Genomic DNA, 14795 nt, shown 5'->3' with positions numbered 1-14795 from the left:
CCCCATGTGCCCCCTGCCCCGCCTCCAGTTTTCTCCCTTTCTCTCTTCCAGGCTTTCCCAGTGTTACCCTTCTCTCCTAGCCCCCAAACTCTCTAGGCTCCTCGTCTCAGACCTGGGGATTTTCAGCCCACCCCAAGCAGAGCGGACAAGGCAGGGCATGGCAGGATCTGTCCCTAGTCATGAAGAGAAGGGTTGCAGGCCCTGAGGCCTTTGGGTCTCCAGAGGAGTGGGCTAGGGGTGGAGTCCATTCATTCATCCATTTATTACTCATTCAATGAACAATTATTTTTAACCTACTACGTCCTGATATTGTGCAGCCTCTGGGGTCACAAACGTGAAAGCGGCTCAGGCTCTGTCCTCTAGGAACCAGTGAGGAAAGAGGCTGGTCAGTAAACAGGTGACTACAGTAGGATCCAATGAGGACCATAGTGGAGATCTATAAGGGGGTTTGGGATTTCTCAGGGTGCAGACCTACCAAGTCACTCTGTTAAGGGCTGCCAGGAAGACAGCTGTGGTGGGGTCTGCATTCAAGGGTAACCTAGCTGTAGTGTGGGGGTGGAGGCCAAAGAAATGACCCAGGCAGGGGCTGATAGGGAAGGGCTCTCTCAGCACAGGCCACTCCCAGCAGACCTGCTTTCCTTCCCCTGCAGGCTCTGGGGCTGGGAGCATATTCAGAGGGCTGATCCCATTGACACCCTCACTGACCCCTCCTTTCTTCTTTCTGTCCCTCCCTGAAGGGGTCTACTGAGAACCTCTAGGGGGAAATTCTGGTAGAGGTGGCAGAGAATGGTGGGGGTGGGGTGGGAGAATAGGGAGACCCCAGAATGCTGGTACTTCTGTGGGTCACCCACAGTGATCATGAGGGGTGCTTGTATTTTGTTCCCTGTGTCCCTTACTCTAGCCCCAGGAGATGCACCCCATCATGCTCACCCCAGGCCCCTTGGCCAGCATACCCACAAAAAATTCCCTTGGATGGTGTCACCCCTCTGTTCCTTAGCCCCCGGGGAGGTTCCTCCCTTCCCACTGGCTTCAGTCCGAGCAGGTCCTGGTGGCATTCAAAGCCTCAGCACCCTCCCTGCCCCTAGGGTCGCCACATCCACCAACACCCCAGTCCCTGGCATCCTCCCTAATCTGTTGTGAGATCAGACTAAGCCATGTAAAGTCTCTGCACCTCAGTCTACTCATCTGTGAAGTGGGATGAATGTCATCACTCCATGATTATTACCAGGGACAGCAGGGACAATGGTGACTAGGGACTAGACTCTGGAGCCAGACTAATGGGGGCATTAAACAGATGTGGGTCTCCCAGGGGCCTGGCCAAACACCTTTATCTTCAAACAGGTGCTTCTTGTACCTTCACTGTCCCATGCATTGTACTCCACTATTTCCCCATTCTCCAATTTACTCTTATCCTTTCCACTCCCCCATCCCATTAACTTCACATTGACACCCCCCTCCAGCCTTAAATGGCCTCCTCCTCTTCTCTACATCTGCTCTTCCCCTAGCCCCACACTGACTTCCTCCATACTCATTCTACACATTGCAAATGCATTTCTCAGTGACCCCTGGGGCTGCGACCCTGAGAGGGGACCAGGGCCTCACGATAGCCCGGTGGGTTTTCAGAGGCCAGGAGCAGGCAGAGGTGGGGTCCTGCTTGTGCAGTGGCTGACCTTCACCCATCTCCTCACTGTGACCTTGAGGCCTCAGGGGAAGAAGATAGGAGAGTGCTTAAGTCCACTTGAGCCTGAGATGGGGGTCCTGGGCTGGTCCTGGGGGCTTATGGGCTTTCTGGCCTGTGTGGGTCTTGCTCTCCCAGGGGCCTGATAACTAGGTGACTTACAGATAGGCAAGACATAGGAGGTTTAGCCACAGCAAGGGAGTTTACTCTGTTCCCCCAACTCTGATATCCTCATCAGAGATGATCATTGTTAATTTTTGTGGATATCTTCCGAATTTCCACCGCCTTTTAAAATAATGACTTTATAAGACATGTGTGTAAATCTATGCTTATATTTAGTTGATCTTGATTTGATGAACTTGCTAATCTTGCTAAATCTTGTACATGCTTCTATATTAGTAGATAGAGAGCACACCCATTCCTTCTAATTGTAATTTGGTATACCATTATTTAAATGAATTGAAATCCATCATACTAAGTAAAGTAAGTCAGAAAGAAAGATAAACACCATATGGTATCACTTACATGTGGAATCTAAAATATGACAAAAATGAACTTATCGATGAAACAGAAACAGACTCACATAGATAACAGACTTGTGGTTGTCAAGAGGGGGCAGTGGGGGAGAGATGGACTGGGAGTTTGGAATCAGCAGATGCAAACTACTATATATAGAATGGATAAACAACAAGGTCCTGCTGTGTAGCACAGGATAGTCTATAACCTGTGATAAACCACAATGGAAAAGAATATGAAAAAGAATATATATATATAACTGAATCACTTTGCTGTACAGCAGAAATTAACACAACATTGTAAATCAATTATACTTCAATAAAATAAATGAATTGAAATCCCTTTAATGAATACCAGCCAGGCTTTAATGAGTATCACTATACACATTTGTGTCAATGGGTCAGTATTTGGGGTATTCTTCTTTGTAGCCATTTACATAGGAAAGAAAGGACAGGTCCTCTAGGTTTTCCTTAGAAGGGGCTCAGCTATTGGGAGTCATCCTGGTGCCTGAGTCATAGGTGCCCTTATGACATCATGACTCTCTCCCCTCCTCTTCTCTTCTTGCCAGAGCAGTGGCTGAAGGAGAACAGACTTGAGAGCGATGGGAACATCTAGACCCTAACCATGGGTAATTTAGTAGAGTGTAGACCTGAGGGGATTTGACCATCCCCCCAAGGCCATGGGCATTTAATGTTTTATAAGAGACAGTCAGATTTACCCAAGCTTTCTGGAGGGCAGTACATTTCCCATAGTTTCCTCAGGAGGGGATCCCTTCTCATGTTTGAGATCCCAGGAAAGTCCAGGAAGCCTAGTGTGTGGTTGACTTGGCACCCGGTGGTGGGGAGACCACCCTTACTTTCATGTTTTTCTCTCTAAACTCTGATAAGGACAGCAAACCTTCCAAATTATAATCAAAGATAATGATGAAGTCGCATTGATAGAAGAGAGCTTGAAGGAGCAAAGAAGAGGAGAGCAAGGGACTCCACCTCCAACTCCCTACCCACACCACTGCCTCTGCCTTCCCACCCCTCCCTGGGTAGATGGATCCAGGCTGTACTGTGTTGGGGAGAGCCTTGACTTGTGACATCTCTGACCCTTGTGGTCCAGTGGAGTGACCCAAAGGTCTGTGACCATGCAACTTATTGTCCAAAGAGAAATGCTTCAGGGAGTGAAAGAGACACATCAAAATTATACCAGGACAACAGGCATAAACCCAGGGTGTGCCAGGCAAACTGGGATGAATGGCCACCATACACAGAGCAGGAAATGAACAGGGATCCACTCCTCCTTGGCTGTCCTTTCCCCCTATTTTCTCCTTAGGCTGAGAGCTGTGAGTCTAGCCAAGGTGTGTGCCAAGGAGAAGCGCAAAGGGTTTGAACCCAGACCACACACGGTTGAGAGCTACAAAGTGGGGATTGTGTTTGGGGAATGCAAAGGCCAAGGTACAGGAAGACTGGATCCTGTGTGCGTGCGCGCATGTGTGCACATGTATCTTTGTGTGTGCGCGCATGTGTGCGGAAGCAGGACACTTACTTGATCTCTGAGGTCCAGCTGCTGCCCACAACAGCTCTCCTGCCACACCTTAGGGCCGAAATGTATGTTTCTTTCTTTCTTTTTTAATAAATCTATTTATTTATTTATTTTTGGCTGCATTGGGTCTTTGTTGCTGTCCGCAGGCTTTCTCTAGTTGGGGCGAGTGGGGGCTACTCTTTGTTGTGGTGCACGGGCTTCTCATTGTGGTGGCTTCTCATGTTGCGGAGCAAGGGCTCTAGGCATGCAGGCTTCAGTAGTTGTGGCACTCGGGCTCAGTAGTTGTGGCTCGCGGGCTCTAGAACGCAGGCTCAGTAGTTGTGGTGCAGGGGCTTAGTTGCTCCACGGCACGTGGGATCTTCCCAGACCAGGGCTCAAACCCATGTCCCCTGCATTGGCAAGCGGATTCTTAACTACTGAGCCACCAGGGAAGTCCCTGTATGAGTTTCTTAAGTATTCCCTGTTTTCTCTTGCAAGGCCCCAAAGTAAGAATCATGATGACGGAAGAACAGAAAGCGGCTGTTTTCATCCAAGCCTGGTGGCGGGGCACCTTGGTGCGCAGGAATCTGCTGCTCGCGGCTCTCAGAGTGTGGATCATTCAATGCTGGTGGAAACAGAAGCTGGTGAAGCTGCAAGAGAAGAGGCGGCGGACGTCCCTAGAATTCTACGCGCGGCAAGAATGGGCAGCTGTCAAGCTACAATCCTGGTTCCGCATGTGGTGCATCCGCCTTCGTTACTGCCGTTTGCTCCACGCAGTCCGCATCATTCAGGTCTATTGGCGTTGGCATAGTTGCCACACCCGTGGCTTTATTCAGGGCCATTACGACCTCAAAGAAAACCAACTGAATCTTCAACTTGAAATCTCTTTGGGCTCGCAAGCTTGTAGAGTACAACACTGCATATCCCTTCCAATAAAGGAATGACCAGGTCTGCTATATCTGTGTCCCCAGCTCTTTGTCAGACATACTTCAAGGAGGTCATTGAGTTAATGATGGCAAATACTTGGCATCTCATAAATCAGCTCTAAGGAAGTGGCAGGGGTTGCCTGGGGTCCAGTGTGGAGGATTCTGAGAGTCTGGTGCTCTGTGAGCAGGGCCTGTGATTGATTAGCAATGTCTGCCATGGGTAGGAGAGTTGGGGTTGCAGGGCTGTTAAGTCTTCCAGCTCCAGGGAGACTCCTTCACAGTGTGGTCTATGTAAATGGTGCCCCGATGTAGTTGTGCAACGTGAAGTCCTGTGTCATCTTTTGCTCTTTTCCCCAAAGTCTTTAAAAAATGTGGTAAATACACATAACATAAAATTTACCATTTTAACCATTTTTGAGTAAACAGCTCAGAAACATTAAGCATATTCAAATTGTTGTGCAACTATCACCACCATCCATCTCCAGAACTTCATTTATCTTGCAAAATTGAAACTCTGTACACATAGAACAATAATTCTTCATTCTCCCCTTCCCCAGCCTCTGGCAACCACTATTCTATTTTCTGTCTCTATGAATTCGATTACTCTAAATGCCTTGTATGAGTGGAATCATACAATATTTGTCCTTTTATGACTGACTTATTTCACTTAACATAAGGTCTTCAAGGTTTAGTTGTTTTAGAGTATTTTTACATTAAGTCCACCATCTTGTCTTTCTCAGGGACAGTTTCTGTTGATTTACTATTTTCCTTTGAATGGGCCATAATTTTCCTCTTTCTTTGTATGCTTTGTAATTTTTTTTGTTGTTGTTGAGGATTGGACATTTGAATCTCATAATGTGGTTATTCTAGAGGTCAATTTTTCACTCTTTCCCTGATTTTGCTGTTTTTGCTGTTGTTGTTGGTTCGTTGTAGGGTGTCTCTGTGCTGGGGATCTGTATAGGTGTAAACTTAAGGTCTTCTCTGGTCTTTTCTGGGCCTCCACCTTTCCCTGGGCATACATGGTGACTTTGTAAATTCCCCTGTATATGTGGTTACTTTTAAGTGTCCTAGTCTTTAAGTGTCTGGCTCCCAAAAAGGGAAAAAGAGAAAAGGGGTGGGGGAGGAAGGAGAGGTTCCATCTCTTTAAATCCCCTGTAAGCCACTTCAGCTGGAAGGGGAGGGTGTTGCAACAGTTGTGGTGCGGATTGCAACAATGGCCCTTGCCTCTGTTTCTGCACCTCTGTGATCACAAGCAGTCATCAGCAAAATGAGCACAGATCCCTAATATTTGAAGGACAGATTCTTTATTGCTCACCTTGGATTCTGCAAGCTTCATACAAATTTCTCCAGAACTCATTCACGGCTTCCTGGAATAGCGCTGGGGGCTAGGGTGTCAGGGATGGATAGCCAGCACCATAAAAGCTGAAATTAACCAAAATTAATGACAGTTTACTGTCCAAGTTTCTGGAATGATGCCTTCAATTAGACCCTAAAGACTCTACCAATAAACTGTTTGAACTAATAAACAAATTCAGTAAAGTTGCAGGATATAAAATCAACATACAAAAATCAGTTGCATTTCTATATAATAAAAATAACCTATCTGAAAAAAGGAATTTTAAAAAGTCTCATTTACAACAGCATCAAAAACAATAAAATACCTAGGAATAAATTTAACCAAGGAGGTGAAAGATATATACATTGAAATCTAAAGAAATTGAAGAAGATACAAATAAATGGAAAGATATCCCATGTTCAGGGTTCAGAAAAGTTAGCATTGTTAAAATATCCTTACCAGCCAAAGCAATCTATAGATTCAGTGTAAACCCTATCATAATTCCAATGGCATTTTTCACGGAAATGGAAAAATTCCTAAAATTTGTATATAACTGTAAAAGACCCTAAGTACCCAAAGTATTCTTGAGAAACAAAGAACAAAGCTGGAGGAATCACACTTCCTGACTACAAAATATATTACAAACCTATAATAATCAGAACAGTATGGAACTGACATAAAAACAGACACAGACCAACTGGACAGAATTGACAGCCCAGTAATAAACACATACATATATGTAGGGTGAATTAATATTTGACAAGGGAGCTGAGAATATACAATTGGTAAAGAATGGTCTCTTCAACAACTGGTGGGAAAACTGTATATCCACATGCAAAAGAATGAAATTGGGCCCTTCCCTTACACCACATGCAAAAATCAACTTAAAGTGGATCAAAGACTTAAGTGCAAGACCTAAAACCACAAAACTCCTAGAAGAAAACAAGGGAAAAACTGCTTGACATTGGTCTTGGCAATGATTTTTTTGGATATGACCTCAAAAGCACAGGCAACAAAAGCAAAAATAAACAAGTGAGACTACAGCAAATTAAAAACTTCTGCACAGCAAAGGAAACAATCAGCAATATAAAAAAACACCCTACAGCACAAGAGAAAATATTTGTAAAACATGTGTCTGATAAGGGGTTAATTGCCAAAATATACAAGGAATTCATATAATCCAATAATGAAGAAAAACAAAAACAAACAATAACAACAACAACAAAACCAAACCTAATTAAAAAATGGCCAGTAATTTTTCATCTACCTGTTGGCCATTTGTATGTCTTCTTTGGAAAAATGTCTATTCAGACATTTTAGACATTTTTCCAAAGAAGACATACAAATGGCCAACAGGTAGATGAAAAATTACTCAACACCACTAATAATGGAAATGCAAGTCAAAACCACATGTGATATAACCTCACACCTGTTAGAATGGCTATTATCAAAAAGACAAATGATAACAAGTGTTGGCAAGGGTGTGGAGATAAGGGAATCCTTGTATACACTGCTGGTGGGATGTAAGTTGGTACAGTCATTATGTTAATCAGTATGGAGGTTCCTCAACACATTCAAAATAAAACTACCATATGATCTAGCAATCCTACTTCTGGGTATATATCCAAAGGAAATAAAATCACTTTATCAAAGAGATATCTGCATTCTCATGTTTACTGTAGCATTATTCATAATAGCCAAGCTATGGAAATACCCTCTTTCTATCAAAGGAAGAATGGATACACATATAAAATGAAATATTTTTCAGCCATAAAAAGAGAAAGAAATCCTTACATTTGTGACAACATAGATGAACCTGGAGGACCTTATGGAGGACATAAGTAAAATAAGCCCAACAGAGAAAGACAAATACTGTACAATCTCACAAAGTGGAATCTAACAGAGTTGAACAGTGGTTACTAGGGGCTGGGAGGTGGGGGAAATGGGGGGCTGTTTATTAAATGGTAAAAACTTTCAGTTATACGATAAGTTTGGGGATCTAATGGACAGCATGGTGAATATAATAATAATATTGAACTGTATACTTGAAATTTGCTGAGAGTGGTTTTTAAGGGTTCTTGTTTTAAAGAAAAGGTAACTGTGAGGTAATGGATGTGTTAACTTGATTGTGGTAATCATTTCACAATGTATACATATATCAAACCATCATGTTGTACAACTTAAATATATACAATTTTTATTTGTAATTACACCTCAATAAAACTGGAAAAATGATAAAAATATATTCTAGATACAAGTCCATCAAATATATGGTTTGCAAATATTTTCTCCTGTCATGCAACTTGTCTTTTCATTCTCTTAACAGGGTCTTTCATAGAGCAAAAGTTTTAAATTTGATCAAGTCTAATGTATCAATTTTCCTTTTATGGATTGTACGTTTGCAGTCAAGTCTAAGAACTTTTTGCCTAGACTTTCTCCCATTCCCCCCACTATAGATCTGGCAGCCATTAAAAGCATAAGGGAACAAAGAAATGCAAATCAAAACTACAATGAGGTATCACCTCACACCAGTCAGAATGACCATCATCAGAAAATCTACAAACAACAAATGCTGGAGAGGGTGTGGAGAAAAGGGAACCCTCTTGCACTGTTAGTGGGAATGTAAATTGATACAGCCACTATGGAGAACAGTATGGAGGTTCCTTAAAAAACTAAAAATAGAATTACCATATGACCCAGTAATCCCACTACTGGGCATATACCCAGAGAAAACCATAATTCAAAAAGAGTCATCTACCAGGGCTTCCCTGGTGGCGCAGTGGTTGAGAATCTGCCTGCCAATGCAGGGCACACGCGTTCGAGCCCTGGTCTGGGAAGATCCCACATGCCGCAGAGCAACTACGCCCGTGAGCCACAACTACTGAGCCTGCACATCTGGAGCCTGTGCTCCGCAACAAGAGAGGCTGCGATAATGAGAGGCCTGCGCACCGCGATGAAGAGTGGCCCCCACTTGCCGCAACTAGAGAAAGCCCTCACACAGAAACGAAGACCCAACACAGCCATAAATAAATAAATTAAAAAAAAAAAATCACTGACTTAAAAAAAAAAAAAAAAGAGTCATGTACCACAATGTTCATTGCAGCACTATTTACAATAGCCAGGCCATGGAAGCAACCTAAACGCCCGTCGACAGACGAATGGATAAAGATGTGGTACATATATACAATGGAATATTACTCAGCCATAAAAAGGAACAAAATTGGGTCATTTGTAGAGACATTGATGGACACAGAGACTGTCATACAGAGTGAAGTAAGTCAGAAAGAGAAAAACAAATATCGTATATTAACGCATATATGTGGAATCTAGAAAAATGCTACAGATGAACTGGTGTGCAAGGCAGAAATAGAGATACAGATGTACAGAACAAATGTATGGAACCAAGGGGGGAAATTGGGGGGTGGTGGTGGTGGTGGGATGAATTGGGAGATTGGGATTGACATATATACACTAAAATGTATAAAATGGATAACTAATAAAAACCTGCTGTATTAAAAAAAATAAAATATTAAAAAAGCATAAGGGAACACACTATGAGCAAATTTATTCTCATAAATTCAACAACTTAAAACAAATTGATCAACTGTTTGAAAGTTACACAATACCAACCCAATCAGACGAAACAGGTACCTGAATAGTCCCTTGGCCATTAAAGAAATTGAATTTGTAATTCAAAAGCTCTCTAAAAAGAGATCTCCAGGCCCAGATGGCTTCACTAAAGAATTTTTACAAAATATTTAAAGAAGAATTTTCACACCAATTTTATATAATGTCTTCCAGGAAATAGAAAAGGAGAGAATGCTCCCAATTTTTATGAGGTCAGTATTACCTTGATATCAAAATCGGACAAAGGGAATTTTTTAAAAAGTGTAGATTAGTATCTCTCAGGAACTTAGAGGTAAAAATCAAACCCAGCAAGGTACAAAAGAAATTATACAGTAGCACCAAGTAGAAATTTATTCCAGGTAAGCAAGGCTACTTCAAACATTCAAAAATTAATCAATCCACCATATCAACAGGCTAAAGAAGAAAAATCATATGACTATATATAGTCAGAAACAGAAAAACCATTTGACAAAATCCAACACCCATTCATGATAAAAAGGAAACTCTTAGCAAGTTAGGAATAGAGGGAACTACCTAACTTTAACTTGATAAAGAGAATCCACATCTAACATCATACTTTTATTGGTTCTTGGTATGACGAGTGATTTTCTGTTGTATGCTGGACATTTTGGATATTATATTAGGAGGCTCTCGATGCTATTTAAATCTTCTATTCTAGAAGGCAGCATCCTATTTAGGTTTAGTATGTAGATGCTGGCTTACTTTTGTGGGCCCTGTTTCCAATGAGAATTTTCTTTTCTGGGCTCTTTCAATGCAATTCTGGTCTGCTTTATTCTTTTGGTTCCACTGGATCCCTTCTGGTGCCACCTACAAGGTAGAAGCCATTTTCCTGGGTTCCCTCTTGCCATTAGATGGAGGGTTTAGGAAGTTGGACTTCTGAGGTACAGAGCAATACCCTGGCCTGTTCACTGGCCACCTGGTGCCAGTGGGTTTCCCACTCTGTCTCTGCTGGTGCCACTGGAGGAGAGAAGGGATACCTGGACTGCATTTTGCTGTTGGGTGGAGGGCCAGGAAGTTCCTGTTCTGGATCTTCTTCTGTGGCTGGCTGGATGGCCAGGGGCTGCTAGTCTGGATTGCCTCTGCCACTGACTGAAGGCCAGGAGATACTAGGCCTGTTGGAGCTGAGGTACAGGAGGATCCCCTCTCTCCCACCATTTAGTTTGGGGTAGGAGATGGGTTGATCTGCTCAGGTTCTGCTGTTGCTGCTGTGGGTAGATCAAGCCTGCTTCTGTTAGCAGATGAGAAATGAAGTGGGTTGGCCCACATGGGTTCTGCTTTTACTGCTGCTGAGGACAGACTGGGTCACCATTGCTAGCGGATGTGGGGTGTGGAGTGGGTGGATAAGCCTGGGTTCCACTCTTGCTGCTGTTGTGAGCAGATCATGCCTGTTGCTGCCAGTGCGTGTGGGGCACGGGATGGGTTGGCTTATAAGGGTACCGTAGGCAATTCAGTCTGCTGTTGCCACTAGGCATGGGTCTCCCTGCTTAGTCTCTGCTGGGCTTCCCCTTCTTTTGACCAGAGAGAGCATGCTTTTCTTGTTTTGTTTGTTTTGTTTAGCTTTCCCTATGCCTGTTGTTGGTTCTAGGTTGCAGACATATCTGGTGTCCAGTCTGAGATGTATGACAGATAAAACAAGAATTCATCTAGGTGTACCTTTTAAAATCTTGAGACTCCTAGATGATCCGCCATCTCTCCATATTTCAGAGTCCTTTTATGATTGTTGAATTATTTTCAGAGTATTTAGTTTGTATTTAGAGGGGAGGAGAAGGGAAAATTAGTTGACACCATCTTGTACCATAATTGGAAGCTCTCACTCCTAGGTTTTTAACCAAATAAAGTGCAAAACTTAGGTTCACACAAAAAAACACACAAATATACATAGCAGATTAATTTGTAATCACCCAAAACTGGAAACAACTCCAAGACCCTTCAACTGGTAAAAATTTCTGATAACATCCATACAATGGAATACCACTCAGCAATTAAAACAAATGAGTACCCACAACATCACAGGTCTCAGACACATTATGCTAAATGAAAGAAGCCAGACTCAAAAGGCTACAAATTATTATTCCTTCTATATGACATTCTGGAAAAGGGAAAACAATACGTACATATTACAGACCAGTGGTTGCTAGGGTTTGGTGGAGAGTAGTGGGTGACCACAAAGGGGCACAAGGGAATTCTACTTTATGTATCTTGAAGTTCAGTTATTAGGCACATATATATTCTATGATATTAAGATATATGATATTACATATATATTCTATGAATTATTGTGGCTGTTGATAGATATGATAATATTGAGGTTATATTTTTACAAAGGTCTCATCTATTAAAGATATATATTAAAGTATTACAGATTAAGTAGTATGATTTTTGTTGTTTGCCTTTAAAAAATTATGTATTTCAATAAGAAGGGAGTAATTAACTCTGTAGCCTAATGTAGAGAGAATGCATAAGAACGGAGAAATAACCATTGGATTTGGTCAGTTGGAATGTTGGTGATGTTGATGAGTGCAGTGTCAGTGAAGTAAGAGGAGTCGAAGCCTGATTGGAATGGGCTGAAGAGAAAATAGTAGGAACAGAAGTGGAAACAGTGATGGCATGATTTGCTATGAGGAGAAACAGAGAACTGGAAAAGAAATTGATTAAGATCGTATTTTTTAAAGATGGAAGAGGTAGACATTGATAATTTGGATAGTGGGGTTATGAATGCAGGATCAAACACCTTGAGATGGCAGCAGGATAATGGAGGAGTTAACCTTTGACGGGATCAAAGACCCTTCATTTATTTCAACTGGAGGGAAGGCAGCAAGTGTGGTCCAGACGGAGCTGGGATGGAGAATGAGGTGGTAGGAAGATGGAGGTCCAGTCTGCTTCCATTTCTTCCGTTAAGTGTGTGGTGACATATATCATCATTATGGAGTTCAAGGGGAGAAGTAGAATTGGGCATTTGGAGAGGAGGTGGTATGAATTATTCAATTCAGAAAAAAGAAATGCAAACACACCAGAGAAATTTATTGGGAAATTTGTCCAATGGAGATTTGCAGTCATGAATACGAACCGAGACCATGCCTTATGGTTGTTTTGCTCTAGCCATGCCACTCTTCTGCAGGCACAGAGCAGGTAGATAATTAAGTTCATCCCACACACATTTGCAGAGAGAGGGCCAAGAGAAGTCAAGTTGTTCAGGGGAGAGATTACAATAATTAAGTATAGAATCTGAACTGGGTAAAGAAAGATACAAGGGTTTGTCAGGGGTGATGGCTGTAAAAAAAATTGGTAGGGTCAATAGATTGGAAGACCTTATCACATCTGAAGAAACATTCTATTAGGGGTATTTGAAAGGTGAACTGGAAGGAGAGAATAAAGTAAAAAGAGAATGGAACTCTAGAAAAAGCAATTTGGGCAACAGTACACTGATTGGTAATGGTAAGGTCCAGAGCCACAGTATTCAATGGAATAGCCACTAGCCATATGTGGCTATTTAAACATAAATTAATTTAAATAAAATTTAAAATTCAATTCTTTAGTTGCACCAGGGACATTTCAAGTGCTCCACAGCCATGTGTGGCTAGTGGCTACCACATTGGACAGCACTGATACAGAACATTTCCATCATCACAGAAATTGCTACTGAGTATAGCACTGCTTTAGTATGACCATGGGAGTGAGAATGGAGACAAGAGTAGGGATGGGGGTAATATCAGGGGGAGCCCTGTTTGCTACACAGCCCTCAGGGAGAGGAGTTCTGGTAAGGGAATTGTGAAGATGGAGTTGAAGTGCCACAAACTCCTGTTTTCTACCAGTCCCCAGGGTCATCACCTGCTCGTCAGCATGCCCAGTCACATCTATCACTAAGGCCGGCCTCCTGTCCTTTACCTGGGGCTGCACTGCACTGCTACCAGAAGACTCAGCCACATGCTGGCCTTTTCACTAGGTGATTGCCAAAGATACCTTGTCTGAGGCATCTGAGATCCTAGTCAATCCCCAACTGCAGGCGGAAAGAGAAGACCCTCACTGTCTGTTCTCATGTGCAGAGGTACCCAAAGTCTTCAGGAAGATGTAGCTCACCTGTCTCGCAGATTCCCGGTGAGAAGAAAGGAATGGGGCTGGGGATGGGAACTTGGACTTCTGGCTCTGTTATATTAGACTAGGACCTCGGTTTCTGTTTTGACAACTAAGTAAGTAGCATATGGAATTGTCAGTCCAGAACAGGGTTCATGGGCACAAGGGGAAAACCTCACTAAAGTTCTTTCCCAGGGAGAAGAGGAGGCAGCATGGCTTAAGTCCTAAAATTTCCATTAGCTGGTGGGAGACGATGAGACATACCAGATCAGGTTAGACCTTTACTGAGGACAGGAGACAGTGCCGCTTCTTGCCATCCCTTAGGGGTTGATGATTTCAATGTGGAACTGCAGGTGAGTGGCTGTGACTACACAGTGGCCCCGGAGAAGAGCACAGGTCTGGCAGTTGTGGCATTGCCAGTGGTACTGGATGATGTAAATGGCGTTGAGCACCTGGCAGTATCGCCAGTGGATGCGCCACATACGGACCAAAGACTGGAGCTTGACCACTGCCCTCTCTGTGTGTGCGTAGGAAATCAGGGCTGCCCTCCGCTTCTTCTGCCGCAGCCTGTCCATTGTCAGTCTCCACCAGCACTGAATGATCCAGGCCCTGAGGGCTGCGTGTAACAATGTCTGGCGTACTAGGGTGCCACGCCACCAGGCCTGGATCTTCTTGGCTGCTTTTATTCTTTCTTTTATATTTTTCTAGGCAGAGATAAGAGAGACCACTCAGGGAACTTCCTGCCACCAACTTCTAGGATATTCCTGGAAAGGGCCTAGATTCTTTTAACAGTCAGCCCTTCTTTGGAGACTCCAGGGGATTAGCAGGACACTGACTAAGAGGCAGAAGTCCCGGGTGGTGAGTCCTCCTCTGCCAATACGGACACAACACCTTGCCCTCAGGTCATAGCATCCTCCTCTTGACTACCTCACAGGTGCATGGATCAAGAGAAAAACCATTAGTAACTAGGAGGGTGCATTAGGACTGTGAGGGACTTAGTTATACTCTATCTCTTCAGTGCTTATTGGGTTTGGGAGGTTTGGCCTCATAATGCTTTTGCCTGGTATTCTCTGCTAATTCTAGTCCCATTGGCTGATTTCTTTCTGCCACA

At 43.2% G+C, this 14795-nt stretch overlaps 2 protein-coding genes across 6 annotated transcripts in view; one reads left to right on the top strand and one right to left on the bottom strand.

Annotated features, from left to right (window-relative positions):
• The window catches only part of LOC309638472 (IQ domain-containing protein F2-like), a 144134-nt gene that overhangs the window by 6188 nt on the left and 123151 nt on the right, over positions 1 to 14795 (bottom strand). For 4 of the 5 annotated variants that reach the window (XM_082414553.1, XM_082414554.1, XM_082414556.1 and 1 more), the window contains exon 5: positions 12614 to 14388. In XM_082414553.1, coding sequence (XP_082270679.1) covers positions 14005 to 14388 — 384 coding nt within the window. In that variant the 3' untranslated portion in view covers positions 12614 to 14004. Of the gene's footprint in view, positions 1 to 5944; positions 6052 to 12613; positions 14389 to 14795 lie in introns of those variants that run through there. The other variant, XR_014251129.1, reaches the window with a different exon arrangement.
• On the top strand, positions 127 to 5950 carry LOC309638146 (IQ domain-containing protein F5-like). The gene is made up of 3 exons (XM_082413757.1): positions 127 to 2805; positions 3515 to 3565; positions 4146 to 5950. Exons 1-3 carry the CDS (start codon positions 2729 to 2731, stop codon positions 4645 to 4647), a joined length of 630 nt encoding a protein of 209 aa, XP_082269883.1. The 5' UTR covers positions 127 to 2728; the 3' UTR covers positions 4648 to 5950.

The sequence above is a fragment of the Balaenoptera physalus genome, assembly GCF_965194825.1.
Source record: "Balaenoptera physalus genome assembly, chromosome: 11".
NCBI lineage: Eukaryota > Metazoa > Chordata > Mammalia > Artiodactyla > Balaenopteridae > Balaenoptera > Balaenoptera physalus.
This window is presented reverse-complemented; position numbering and strand designations above follow the sequence as displayed.